Source organism: Psammomys obesus, unplaced genomic scaffold, assembly GCF_907164565.1.
Source record: "Psammomys obesus unplaced genomic scaffold, mPsaObe1.curated_primary_1811, whole genome shotgun sequence".
NCBI lineage: Eukaryota > Metazoa > Chordata > Mammalia > Rodentia > Muridae > Psammomys > Psammomys obesus.
In genome coordinates, this window is record NW_026596166.1 from 6,446,645 (window position 1) to 6,462,229 (window position 15,585).

At 40.2% G+C, this 15,585-nt stretch overlaps 1 protein-coding gene across 1 annotated transcript in view; it reads right to left on the minus strand.

Moving 5' to 3' along the window:
• Nucleotides 1-3,343: 3,343 nt before the first annotated feature.
• Syt16 (synaptotagmin 16) overlaps nt 3,344-15,585 on the minus strand; it is a 101,488-nt gene continuing 89,246 nt past the window's right edge. Inside the window, exon 6 of the mRNA XM_055595283.1 lies at nt 3,344-4,266. Coding sequence (XP_055451258.1) covers nt 3,953-4,266 — 314 coding nt within the window. The 3' untranslated portion in view covers nt 3,344-3,952. The remainder of the gene's footprint in view (nt 4,267-15,585) is intronic.

Consider the following 15,585-nt stretch of genomic DNA (forward strand, 5'->3'; position numbering starts at 1 on the left):
AAAGTAGTGAACCTGAAATACTTCTTTCTCAAGCATGAGTAGAAGGAGGAAATACTATTAGCTTTGTGCCAGCTTCTATTTTGGTCACATTACAAATCTGACTTCGCTGATCTCTCTTAGGAGGTTCACATAGATTCTGCTTTCCATTTAGGGACACTGTGGCATGGGTAAGTCATTTTCCTAAGGCCACATAGCAGAGTTCCAGCTGAACCTGACTATGACCACACAGCCTGTGTCCACTTCACTGCTTTGTGTCTGCTTTGTTCCACACCTTTAAATATCATCCAGAATCCCACGGATTGTTAAATTCTGGTTAATTGTAAATGCCTTTCTCAGTCTATTTATTAATTCTTCTTGAATATATACCCGGTGTGTGCCACACATGCCAGTATACAGATTTCCTTAGTTCTTACACACTGTCTTTTTTATAGTTGTATCTAAATAAATTATTTGGTTTTTTTTTTCCAAAAATAAAAGTTCTTTTGTCATTTCAAGATCATCTATCATTTGCACCTGACTCGGAATTCAGAAGGGAATTGCCTTTCATCACAGTTCCAATAAAGATTAAGGGGGAAGAAGTGCTATGTGTGCTTTCTAGTCTATTCACTTCTCAGCAAAAAATATGCCTCCAAGCCAGGCATCGTAGTTTACAGCTGCTGTAATCACAACACTTTGGAACCTGAAGCAGGAGAATCACAAGTTTAAGGAAAGCCTGGGCTACACTGTATAGTCCAGGGGGCTGCAGAGAGATCCTGTCCCCAAATTGTTTCCATGCAGTTTCATGTCACTTACAAATGACTCTTTCCACACCTTTATATACTAAGTCCTCTGCATGGAAAGGACTGCTGGGTTTGGGAGGATACAAAGCTCGGTGTCCACATGGAAAATTAAGAGATCAACGAATTTCCTATGAAACTTAAATATTGCTTTACTTGAAAAGAATTTAGATTCACAGATAATGCCTTCTAGTACAGCCACAATATAAACCACAATAAACAAGAGGCAATAACTGTTTGACTAACGCCGTGAATTAGGTGGGCTTCTGGCACTTCGCACTGTGGAGAATGTCAATTATTTGCATCAATGCCTGAATTGCCATCAAAGCATGCCATGGCCTAAGAAGTTGAACCATGGACGCAATGTCATGCCCTACACAGACACGGTATGTATCATTTCTGGGGCCTCGTGCTGGTGGAATGTTGAGAATGGAACATTCCCGGGCATCCTACAACGGCCACCAGCAGCACCACTGGTGAAACTACCCCTTCTCAATTCAGGCCTGAAAGAAGGCCCATGATGAAACACATTTCCACAAGCCCAGTGCATCTCGTACTCTCAATGATGATAGTTTACAAGCACACTCTTCAGGAAAGATACATCACGCCACAAAACTCAGCATTGCTTCCGTATCAAACTCCGCACAAGATATTAATCATCAGCTGCCTAAAACAGGCAGAAGCAGCCTTCCCGCCACGGAGCCAACTAATTATCTTTCATAACTCTTTTGAGAAGCAAATGTAGCTGTAAACGCTCAAGTGAAAAAAAAAAAAAAACATGTTAAATGCATTTGGGTCTAGACTTTGCCAAGAAAATAAGAGAGTCTAAGTGCACAAAATCCAAAGATCTTCCTAAAGCAGAATTTCAAACCGAGGGTGAAAAAAAAAATGTTCAGCCTCACATTTCAATGCATCTTGTCTTTAGAATCTGATGTTTGTACCATCCGCCGAGGGGGGATGCTGTGTATAATCAGCATGCACGCACGTGTGTTATACGGTGAGTAGCAGCAGCAACAACAACAACAAAAAAAAAATTAAAAAAGGGAGGGATGCTTTTCAGACATCTTTCCCCTTGAAGGGATGCACATTGTTGTGACTGTTATTTTCAGCTCCCTATGCCAGCAGACACCCCTAAAACTGGAGGGAGGACAGAAAGCATAGGTGGTTCCTGGGTACCACAAGGCCGTGGATACAGGCAGCATGTAGAGCAGGCAAACACGGGTGAGGAAAACCAAGGGCTGTCTGTACAATATATACAGATTTTTTTTCAAATGTAAATTTTTAAAATGAATGCTGCTATTATGCCAGCGGCCTAAAGGGAAGCCTAACGAGGCTGCCCTGCTTCCCTTGAAACACAAGGCGTACAGAGAGGGAGGGATGTGAAAAGGCAATTCTTCGCCGCTCTCATCAATTGCACTCAGTTCTACCCCCATGACACAGTCACACTGCAAAAGACCGCACGGCGGCTAATGGACACGGTGGTGAGAAAGCACTTTGAGGTCTTCCCGAGGAAGGCAGGGAAAACCCAAAGGACCCGAAGAGAAATCAAGAACCCCATTCATTCTGCAAATTCTTACCCTTTCTGTATAAAATTGTTTCTTAAAAAAAAAAAAAAACAAATCTGATCCCTGTGATCATAGTAGAGTTATCTTGTTACCTTGTCTGGTCTTGTCAGGATAACCATTACAAAGTTTAAGGGATAAATCTGCTCCCAAGTGTTGCAGCCCACGCTTACAATCTGTCAAAATGTAGAGCTGTGGGGGAAGTTCTGTGGCTTTGACTGTATGTATGTATCTGTCACTAGCTATCGCTCTCCCAGAAGACAGGACAGAAGTCAACAAGAAAACATAAAGATCTAAAAGTAAGTGTTTGGCACGCGCTCAGAGGACCCGCAACACTGAGCACGGGGTTATGCTCGCATTCCTTCTTCTTTGTCACTTCCTGGTGGGAGTCATCAAAATTAAGAGCTCAGATCTAGGAAGAAGGGACACACAAGCACACTGCATAAACATGTAAGAGCCACTCAGAAGTAAAACCCCGCGCCCGGAACCATACAAGGTCAGCATTTGGGAATAAACATCACACGCCCCGAAGACAAGGACTCACTAATACATATTGTTGCACACAGTGCTGGGTATAAATGCTCCAAGACTTCAGTGTAATTCCATACCAAATGACAGTATTTTTTTTTCACTCAGAGGAGTTCACGTGTTCATTCCCACACATCAATCAAATCAGTCTGTATGAAGAAACACTGTCTGCATCTTCCTAGGCCCCACTGGCAAGGTACACAGCATAAAGATGAATGTGGCTGGCATTCCGAAGTACATACAAAAATACACGTGTGAGTTCATATAATTAGCCATAGAAAAGGCATAATCCAAATAAATGGCAGGTTTGGAAATATCGAGAAAGCCAAAACTTAAATTATCTTCTTGTTCCTTAGGTACTGATTTGGTAAGAAAGCCCCCCCCCCCAAAAAAAAAAACACTTTGATTTTTGAAATCTTAAATATTCAAAAAGAGATAGTCAGCTAACAGTCAGTTTCTAACTCTTTTACAGCGTCAAGGTAATTTGTCTAACCCAATTCTCGTAGAAACCGTGATATCTAATTGAGATAAAAGAGACGTCTCCTGAATACAAATTTATTTTACACCACAGATTTACAACAATTACCTTTTAAATAAATGGGGCTTTTTTTTTTTTTCATAAAAGAAGTAGGTGTGGCAGAAGATTGTGGATTGCTTACAGCCTACCTCGGCATCTGATTCATTTCACTGAGCAGAGTCTGATTCCCACACCTCAGTGATGGAAAACAGAAATGTTTACAGCTCCTTTGAAATATCAGGCTATTCTCCGAGCCAAAGAGAGGAGAAGCTGCATCAACCGTGTGAACAAAAACACAATTGTCCATCGGCCCAAATTACCGCATCGCCAGTGCTCTCCACTAGAGTCCCATTTCCCGTGCTGTGCACTTGGCTGGGGGTGTGTGGCTTTCCTTTCATTACAACACTTAAGCTCAAACCAAACCTTCGATACTGTCCGAGACCACGGAACGACCTAAGATTAGTCAAATTCTCCATTTAAAAGCCCCCCCCTCCCCCCAACTCCCAGTGCTCTGACTTGGTGTCAGATACCCAGGGCTGACATAGCACTCAGATGCCTGTTTGGTAGACCTAGGATTCCAGCAAGGTGTGCCACCTGCAGATCTGCTGGCCTTTGCTTTCCTTCATTTCCTCCCAGTGCTCCTTCTCCTCCTCCCCACTGCTGTTCTGGCCCAGGGCAATCCAGCCAACCATCTCTTTACGCTTCATTGTGCGCCTGCTATAGATGGAAACCATCAAGGTGACATCAGAGAGCTGGAAGAGGGCCACTTGGAAGACAAAGGTCTCTTTATAGACAGGATTGGGCTGGCCACGTCGAACGGACGTCTTGCAGCGGGACATCTCCTGGCCCACACAGTTGAGGAGGAAGAGCTTTCCATATGTATCTACAGCAAAAACAAACAAGAGAAGGATAAGAACACATCAGTACTTTGCGAGGCACTGGCTTAGTTGTGATCTTGACACGGACTTCAAATTTCTCCTTGCAATAGTATTCTTCAGGTCTGGTCTTCGCTGCTGGACCACCACATCTTGCAAACGCTGTTATGGAAAAGAACTATTGCCTTCCATGTCTATTGTTTCATATAATTCACAGTCTGCCAAACGTATGGGGTGCATTAGAATCTCGATTTGTACATCGCATGCATGGAAGTGCATGGGCATAGATGCAATGGGAGTTGTGGGCATTCAGACAGAGTCTTGATTAATGTAGCAAAGTGAATATGCATTCTTTTCTCCGTGTGTGGGGTCTTCTTCCACAGCCAAATTATTGTTTTATGTCTGGGCTGAGGTGTATTTTCTCTTCTTGCTCTCCACGCATTCTCTGGACCATGTCATGCTGGAACTCCAGCGAGCAAGCTTCGCCCCCACATACCTGCATACTCTTCCAATGCCCAGATATCCCGGAGGCCATCCACCTTCCACTAACTTCTACCTACGAAGTTCGATCTGCACAACACTTTATCCCGAATCCTTGCTGACTCCATCTCAACCAGCATCTAGTTGGACCCTACCACGGTACTCACTGTCATTGCCTGGTTCCTTGTCTGCAAACTGCCAGTCCCACAGACGAAAAGAGAGGGGCTGCCTTGCTTGGTACAGAACCCCCATGCCTTGTTTAGTACCTTACTAGGAACTAGACGTTCAACAAATATTTTATAATGAATATTCATTACTAGATACAAAGTTAGACTTTTTTTTTCTTTCAATCTCCTGTTTTCAAACAAGGAACTCAAGCAAAACCTCCCATTTTAAGACCCCTATACTAGACTACTATGAAGTTGTGACTAATGTCCTATTTTCAGTTGCAAAAAGGAAAAGAAAGCATCTAAATTTCACTAACACCATCTACTTTGGCTAAAATTCCTGAATGAAATCACTAAAAATAAAATTATGCTCACAAATACACATTATGCAAATCACTTCATTGATCATTTTTTGGATTTTTAACTACAAGTTTTGCCTCTGACTTAGATGCATGCTACTATTCACGAAGAAAAAAAAAAAAGCAACCAAAAACATGTTAAGGCCTTTGCCTGAGTTGCATCATTCTGCACTCTCAGTTCAGAGCAGGCAGAAAGCTGAGCATTTGCCGCTCACTTCCCCACCTAACCACCAGTCAAACTTTTCAAAAGCGTAAACCCAGATCTCTATAATTTCCTCTCACAGCCTTGTAAGGTAGGAAGCAAATTACAACCCACGGTTTTCTTTGTATGTTGATCTTTTTTTTTTTTTTTTCTATTCCGGTTTGATGTGTTATTTTATGCACTTATCTGCTGAGAAACACAAGGTGTGAGATTGCACTTCAGGTGTGAAAACACTTCTCTGTCTCAGAAACAGGGCTCTCCACTCCTCAGACTGTTCCACGGGTAAAAGCTGTCAACAGACCCACAATGGGGAATGAGCCTGAGCCTCTCTACAGCTGTTCAGCCACAGGGACCTGCGGGAGAGCTCACTGCAGGCGTGTATCAGCTCAGGCAATTCTGCCAGTTGGAGCAATGGGGATGGAGTTAATCTTTCAAACAAAGACTTGCTCATTTTGCAAAGAACATTCTGAGCTCCAGCCTGTCCCCGGATAGATCTCTAGTTATAAGAAAGGACACGTACCACGAACATTACCCCTGAATCTGGGGCTCAGGGGCTTAGCACTGAAGGAAGACCATTTTTATAGGCACCCGACCCAAGGAAGAGACACTGTCTAGGAATCTCTGTGTGAAACTGGCAGACACACAACCAGAGGCTTCTGGGGTTCCACAAATGACTCCAGGGAGTACCAGTCAGACTGGATGGAGAAAGAGTCCAGTTAACCAAATACCCAACTTTCAAATGAGCCCTAGTTCATGTCTTTACAAATTGAGCACCAAAAGCTATAAAACAATATTGAACAAAAATATATCTTATAAAGATTCAGATATCTTTATAGTATCTTTAGTAACTCAGACCCATCATCAGAAGCTAAATGGGTCAGAATTCCCTTGACAGTTCAGTGACCTGTCTCAGGTCATTTGTCTCATGGCATAAAGGAAAATGTCACTTGTGCCGTAATATTCTGAATATTTAAAGAGAAACATGCATCTAAGTCAGAAACAGAAATTGTAGGGTTTTTTTAAATTAATTAATTTATTTATTACAATTTATTCACTTTGTATCCCCATTGCAGCTCCCTCTGTTGTCTCCTCCTAGACACACCCACCCTCCCTCTTCTCCCCCTATGCCCTAAGAGGGGAAGACCTCCTCCCCTTCTATCTAAACCCTAGCTTATCAGGTCTCATCAGGACTAGCTACATTGTCTTCCTTGGTGGCCTGGAAAGGCTGCACCTCCCTCAGGGGGAGGTGATCAAAGAGATAGCCACTGAGTTCATGTCAGAGACATCCTCTGCCTGACTTACTAGGGAACCCACTTGGATACTGTGTCACCTACGGGTTTCCTCTGAGCAGGGTGTCTAGGTCTTCTCCATGCATGGTCCTTAGTTGAAGTATGGTCTCTGCAGGCCTCCCTGGGCTCAGGGTTTTTTTTGTTTTTTGTTTGTTTGTTTGTTTGTTTGTTTTAGCTCTGTTGGTCTCCTTGTGAAGTTCCTGTCCCCTTTAGATCTTTCTATCTCCATTTTCTTACATAAGATTCTCTGAACTGTGTCCAAAGTTTGGCTATGAGTCTGTATCTCCTTCAATACCCTGGTGGGTAGAGTCTTTCAGAGGCCCTCTGTGGAAGGTTCCTGTCCTGTTCCTTTTCTTCTCCTACTTCAGATGTCTATCCTGTTTACCTTTCTGAGTGAGGATTAAACCTCTTCCCTAGGGTCCTCCTTATTGTTTAGCTTGCTTAGGACTACAGATTTTAGTATGTTTATCTTATATTACATAGCTAATATCCACTTATAAGTGAGTATATACCATATGTGTCTTTCTGCTTCTGGGTTACCTGACTCGGGAAATTGTAGTTAAAAGTCTGAAAAGGGTCAATGAAGTGACTCTGATAATACATTTATGTTTCATTTATAATAGCTCATAACCCCAACTTATCAAGGCACAAAAAAATGTCATTTACAGTACAGAAGGCATTTACCCCAAAGAAATAAAAAGTTGCAGAAAGAGCCCATTCCAAAACACTTGCCCGTTCACAACCCAATATTCTACCAACTACTGCAGAGTGAGTCTCTAGGGATGCTATACCAGCTACTACGGTGAGCCTCTAGGGATAATGTATAAACCACTGCAGAGGGAGCCTCCAGGAATGCTGTACCAACTACCAAGAGTGAGCCTCCAGGGATACTGTCCCAACTACTGCAGGATGAACCTTCAAGGGATGTTCTATCAACTACAACAGAGTAAGCCTTCAAGGGGTGGTCTGTCAAGTACAATAGAAGAAACTTTCAAGGGACAGTCTACCAACTACTACAGAGTGAACCTCTGGAGCAGGGGTCTGTGTGACTCCGGTATCTGGGACAAAAGGGTAAATGAAAGGATGCTGGTCACTTAACTCTCTTTTCCTTTTTAGTATGTTAATACTTATAAAGCACTTTAAATGCACATGAAGAATATAGAAACTAAAATCACACGTTCCCATTGTGGATCTTTATCATTTTTCACATTTGCTACTGATGTTTTCTGGGAATTGTGGTATAATGGCTGACATCTGTAATCCCAGCACTTGAGAGGCAAAGGCAGAGGGCTGTTGTGAATGTGAAGCCAGCCTGGAGTTGTGGGCTCTAGGCCACATAGTAAAACTGCCTCAAAACAAACCAAGTAGCCATATTGACAGTTCTTGAGCAGACCTCTTCTGCATGTTCAATGTCTAAATTCATAGTTCATCATGTCCATGCATGTCTATAGATCTTTACCATATATAAATGAAAGAAATAAAAAATACATTTAATAGTATTTTAACACATTAACATACGAGCACTCTGGTGTATATCTTCCTAAATCTTTTTTTTTTTCTTTTTTTGGTAGCCATGCAGCAGTTCAGTGATGAAAATATATTACTATTTAACTCTACAGCAGAAATATGCCATCAAACCAAAAGTGCACAAACATCTTTAAATGGAAACCTGTAAAAGACGATCATGACAGTTTAGCCCTGTGTCCTCCTAAGCTTGAATTTCCACATGCTACACTTTGGATGTGTGTTATAATAGACCTTACAGTTGAAAGATGGCTCAAATACTTGGGGAACACAAGTATAATTCTCATAATAACATAGCCAGGGTCAACCAGCATCCACTTTTTTACTCACCATTAAATTTTGAAATATTATCTCTATATAGGTAAGCCAGACAGATCAGACAGATACTTTTATTTTCCATGTATACTGTTCTGATATATCAATGAATCCCAGCTGCTTCAGCCATTTTCTTAATTGAACATTTAAGACATTTGTTTGTTACAGCCAAGAAACACAGAGACTCCAACGAATGTTCCTTCCTCTCTGTTTGCATTGTGCGGATGGTTAGGTCTCTCCCAGCAATGTGAGTGGATGTCTGTGTTCTTTGACGTTCTAGACATGAAATCTTTGCTAGTTGTTACTGACAATATTTTCCCTGTCAGTGGCGTCCCTTCCTGGTATGTTTACAGTGACTTTCCTGGTATTTTAAAATTTACTATGAAGTTTATAAATGTCTTTCTTTTTTTTTTTTTTTTTTCAGGGAATGATTTATTATTTATTTTTACAACTAGAACACCCTGATCAAACTTCATGCTCTCTTGTATTTTCCTCTATGAATCCTAATATTTCTCCTTTGATGTTTAATGTCTAAAATTAACATTTTGGTGTGAGATAAGGAACTACTGTTTTGTTTTATTTTTTTTTCCTATATGAGAAGCAGTATTCAGGAAATTATTCAGTACATCACCCATGTCCAGCAGGTCTTCGGGGTTCAGCCTTGATAACATGTATCATCAGTATCTTAAAGTGTGTCTTAATGTCTTAGATAATCTCTTATGTCATGCTTTAACGTATGTCTTTACACTTTATATAAAATAATCTGTATGCCATCTTTGAAATGTTATTTTTAGTAACTTTAAGTTTTAGCTTGTTTTATTTGGCTCTTGCACATGAATTTTAGAATAACCCTGTCAAATTAAAAAAAACAACAACATGGTTAGAGGCCAGTGAGATGGCTCAGTGGATGCAGGTGTTTGCTACCAAGCCTGACGTGTGATTGCACATCCCCAAAATCCACATGGTAGAAGAAGAGAACACATTCCTTCAAGTTGTCCTCTACAAGTGTGTCCCCTCTCTCCCTCCCTCTTTCTCTGTCTTTCTCTCTCTCCTCCCCATCTCTCTCTCTCTCTCTCTCTCTCTCACACACACACACACACAATTAAAATATACTTTTTATAAACTGTTGGAATTTTGACTAGAATTATACTAGAAACATAGGCTAATGTAAGAAAAGCTGCTGTGTATAACAAATAGACTATCTTCATCAATGAACATGGCATATCTATAAACTTATCAACTTAGTTTCTTTCTGTTGTATTTTTCCCAAAGTGTTTTCTCATTCCTTTTATAATTTTCACACATTCCCAAGATTCTCTGGTATCTCAGATGATGTATTGCCATTATAATACTAATATTGTTAAACTTCATTTGTTAACTCTTGCTGATGTATTTGAATACAACTGATTTGGTAAAAATATTAAGTTTGTATAAATTTGTAGATATCCTTGTGTTTTGATGAAGGCAACTGGATCTTCCATATGTGATGTTAGTTTTATTTCTTCCTTTCAAGTGTTACCTATCTTATTGCTATGTTTTATGGTATTAAGCTGCCTGGAATGTTACTATCAAGGTAAGAACGTTCCCTCTCAGCCACATATTAGTAGATGCACATCCTCTTAAGATTTCTCCTCTACCAAAGAGATTACAAAGCCTTAAAGCTAAATTCCTAAATTTCTTGCCAGTCAAATCCCGGTTAGATTCCACTAATGAATGTTCCCCACAACAGAGAATAAAGTGGAAGAAAATGGAAACTGTAGGCATTAGTAGTTGACACAGCAAGAGTCTTATTCAGTGTGTTCAGAACTCCTGCGAAACAGTCTGCTGTGTGCACACAGAACAGTCCCGTGAAATCGCTGTTTCAGATCCCTAAAAACAGTTTTTCTAATGATTATCCCTCAGCCTTCCAGTGTTTGATCTTAACAAATAAACATCCTCTGACATGAAATACCTAGATAATTCTCTGTTTTCTAGACAAAAATCTGACTGATACAGTAACTGGTAATCTCAGTGGGAATGCTGCCTTCATAAAAAGCAAGCGTGGGAATTGGCTTAGAGGTCAGGGCCAATTCACGAAGGTGCGATCAGAGGGCAGGAAAATGGAGTGTGGCAATACATATCCCAAGAGGGCAAAGCCATCTGCCGTAACTTAGAACGGGAAGCAACATATAGCTCTAGGGAAAGAGATCCCAGAAACTCCGGAATTTAAAAGTATGTATTTTGGTGTGCTTGGCTTAATTTAGGGGATGAGAGAGAGAGAGAGAGAGAGAGAGAGAGAGAGAGAGAGAAAAGCATTGGGGAAAAAATGAATTCATGTAGAACAGACTCCTGTAGAACTGACCTATGTTAGAGGAAATAGGAAATGTAAAAATTCAGACCTTTCTGTATTTGAAAATCGGGTTGTTTTCCATGTCCAAACAGTAAGAGATGAGCTTATAATGTTTTTGTAAAACAAAGGCTTATTAAAAGGTTGATAGAATGTTCACTCATGGTGAATATCTAATTAGGGCTGTGGCCTTCTAGCCAGTTTGAATGGGCTGGGCAGTGTGACTGAGTTCTAAGAAATGGCATATGAACAGCACTGCCATCTTCAGTTACTCCTACAGTCGACCACGCCCATTCAGCTACAACCGCTGCACTCCCCGCCCCTCCCCCACCCGGAGAAATGACATGTGTTTTCCCCTCATTGGATAAATAAATAAATAAATCTATGGTCCTTAGACAGAGCTTAAAAGGGAATCATGTGATCCTCTTTGGACTGTGAGGGAAAGCTGCTAAGCATGCTAAGGTGCTGACACAATAGGATCTATCTGCTACGTTATAGCCTGATCTCTATCAATACCTCTTATACTACACATCTGCTGAGTTATTTTATTCCTTCATTAATTGTGCATTTCATCAAAAGTTCATGCTAGAACCTATTGTTATAATAAATTTTTTTCTAAAAACTGTCAAAAATCTGCTTGCATCTGAGGTAATCAGTCATGTTTTCTCGTGAATTAGTGAACTTATCAATTATACCAGCTAATTTTCCTAATATCGAATCATCCTCACATAGCAAAGCTAAGTCAAATTTTGTTAGCAATAAGCAACTTTTCTCACCCTCTATACTACGAATCTAGAAGAAAGGAGTGTGAGGAAGGAGAATAGAGATAGACAATACACAGAGGCGTATATTATTATAATCTTATATCCGTTTACATGCTCATTTTATTCTTTTGTATTTATTGTGATTACTGATATTTGATTTGTGTTTACTATTTTGGTTTATGCTATTTATTTTATATTTCTTAGGCCTGTAAAACGCTTTACCTATTTTATGTATTTTCAGAATTCTCCATTGAAGTTGAAAGACTTAAAATTTTACCATGCACATGATTTCTAATCTAAAATGAATATTTCTGCTTTCCCATTTTCCTGAATTCCAAATTTTAATAAGCTTTTAGAGATTATTTTTAGGTTTATAAAATAAATTTGTTATAAGGCTGGGAAAACCTCCATATAGTCCCTGTTTCCACATACCTTGGCCCCCTAAGGTCTTCATTTTGATTATTTTCCTTTGAAACATGACATCAGTTTAAACAATGAACTCTTGTGTAGATTATTTATCTAGTTTTATAATACCTCTGATATATTTATAACATACTTTCCCAGCAATTCTGAGAAAAAGGAATAATTCTCACCAAATCTGATATTGTTATGCTTTAAGAATCATGGTAAGAAGAACATGGCATGCAGATCCATGGAGTGGAGTAGAAGACCCTGATATAAACGCATGAATCTCTAGCATCATGATTTTTTACAAAGATGCATCTATCTATCTATCTATCTATCTATCTATCTATCTATCTATCTGAAGATATATAAGATATATATATATATTTTTTTTTTTCTAATAAATGGTACTAGAGAAACTGGAGATCTCCATCTGGAGAAAAATAAAGCTAAATCTCTAGTGCTCACTTTGCATAAAAATCAGTTTGAAATGGATCAAAGACCTTAATGTAAGACCTGGAACTCTGAAAGTGCTAGGGGAAAGCATGGAGAGATATAGATACAGATAAAGGCTTTCGGAAAAGGACTTTAATAGCCCAGGAAAGAAAGCCAAGAGCTGACAAATGATATCGCATAGAACTGCATAGCTTCTGTGCAGCGCAGCGACAATGAGATGAAGAGGCGGCCTTCAGAGTGGAAGAAAATTGTTGCTGGCGACACATCTGACAGAGGAGTTCAAAAATATACAAAGAGCTCAGTGGAAAAGCGAGAAACCAAACAACCCAGTCAATAAGTGAGCTAATGAAATGAGCAGGCAGTTCTCAAAAGATGGAGTGCAAATGGCTAACAAGCACATTAAAAATGTTCAGCATCTTTAGCCATCAGGAAAATGCAAATTAAAACTACACCGAGACTCCATGTCACCTCATTCAGAAGGGCTGCCATCAAGAGAACAAATAGCAGATGCTGGAAAGACAGCAGGGAAAGGAGAATCCCTATGTGCAAACTGGGGATATAAACTGGAACAGCCATTACAGGAATCAGATAGAGGTTTTTTTAGAATACTAAAAATAGACCTTCCATTTAACCCAAGCACGTAACTGAAGGGGTTGGACTCAGTAAACCACACAAACACTTACACGTTTACTGCAAAACTGTTCACAAGAACTGTGCTAACAAATTATCTATCTATCTATCTATCTATCTATCTATCTATCTATCTATCTATCTATCTCTCTATCTATCTCTCTATCTATCATCTATCTCTCTAATGGATTTAATATAGCCATAAAAAATGAAATGACATGTGAGTCCCCTACCAATGAAACTAGGACCTGTTTCTGACTCTGTTGCCTGTCTTTGGATCCTTCCCCCCTAGCTGGGCTGCCTTATCTGGCCCCAGTGGGAGAGAATGCACTTAGTCCTGCTGCAACTTGAGGTGCCAGGGTAGTTTGTACCCCTTGGGGTCCTCCTGTTCTCTGTGAACAAGAAAAGGGGAAAATGGGAGAACAGGAGCATGAAGATATGACTGGGAGGAGATGAGGGAAGGGCCTGGGATCAGGCTGTAAAGTGGTTAAATGAAAAGAAAGGAAGGAAGGAAGGAAGGAAGGAAGGAAGGAAGGAAGGAAGGAAGGAAGGAAGGAAGGAAGGAAGGAAAGAAGAAAGAAAAGAAAAAAGAAAGAAGGAAGAAAACAAAAAAGAATGAAATTACTGTTTGCAGAAAAATGGATGCAACCAGAAATCATCATAGTAAACAAAACAAGACAGACTCGGAAAGAGAACTATCACCCTTTTCATTTATGGATCTTATATATTCTATAAACATAGTAAAACATCTGTGTATACATGTTATAAAAGTAGAAGCAACAAAGGTCTAAGAAGGTGGAATGGGAGAGGTCTGTGGGGCTCAGCATGTCAAAGCACATGAGCTACTTACGTGAAAGTAAGTGGGGCTCAGCATGTCAAAGCACATGAGCTACTTACATGAAAGTGTCTTTGTGAAGCACGTTAGTAGTTACAATGAATATTCAGTTAAAATAAAATCCACCATCTTAACAGCTGCTCTATGGGGGCTGAATAGAAAGTGTCGTGGAACCATCACCACCACCATCCAGAGTTTTCCGCCTCTCAAAGCCTGAAATTCTAAGCATAGTCTACCCCACCCTACCTCGCTCCCATCTCTCCTCCAACCCTGGCAATATGACCCTACTGCCTGCCTCCACAGTCCTTACTACTCGGAGTAACTCATGGCAACATGGTTTAAGCAGTATGATGTCCTCAAGGATTAAGCAGAACATAGCACATATTAGGATCTCCTTCTTTGTAAGAGGCTGAACGTGATCCAATTTATATATTGTTCCACTTTTCCTTTAACCCACCACTGGACAGTGCTGTGCTTCCGCATTTAACTACTGTGAAAAACGTCAGTGTGAACATGGTGGTACAAATGTCTCAAGATTCTGCCATCAGCTCTTTTGCGCATGTTCAGAAAAGGAATGACTCAGACATCAATCCAGTGTGTTTTTAAGAGCCATCTTACTGTTTACCACACCAGCTAATCTACCACAATGCCGAAGGCCCAACGTTTCCACAGTCTAGCTCATGTAACTTGTGAATTCTTGATTGCAGCTATCCAGCGGGTAGTAAGGAATATATCACCCATGTCTATATTTGCATTTTCGTAGTGATGATATTGAACATATTTTCATATACCAGATAGCCATCGATACATTCTTTAGAAAGATGAGTACTCAAGTCCTGTCCCCATTTCAAAAAAAAAAAATACTTTTTGCTAATGAGTTTTAGGCATTACTTATATATTCTGAGTATTAATATTTTTCAAATACATGATTATTATTTCCCATATTTTTGGTTACTCGATCATTCTACTGTTATTTAACTTTCTGTGTGTATAGGTTAATGTGTGTGTATATGTGTGTGCATGTTCATATGTATGAGTACCCTTGGGAGCTCAGAGGACAATATTCAGTGTTAGTCTCTACCTTCTACCTTGTTTGAGATAGGGTGTCACCGGGCCAGCTGACCCGTGAGCTCTGGGGATTCTCCTGTCTCCACCCCTGCCTCACCATAGGAACAACGGAATTACATACCCATGCTTCCACACCTTAATTTGCATGGGTTCTGGGATCCAAACTCATGTCCCCATATTCACACAGCAAGAATTTGCCCACTGAACCATCTTGCCAGGCCCTGCTGTTGGTTTTTTTTATTCCCACTTGTCTGTGTTTATTTTGCTGCCTGTGCCTTTAGTGTCAAATACAAGAAATCATTGCCAAGTCCAACATTGGGATGATTTTGCTCTTTCCTTCAAAGAATTTTGCATTTGAGGACTTATGCTGAGGTCTTTGATCCTTTCCAAGTTGACTTTTGTTTATGATGTCAGGTATAGATTCAGCTTCATTCTTTTGAATGCATCTAGTTTTCCCAGTCACACACACACACACACACACACACACACACACACACACACACACAC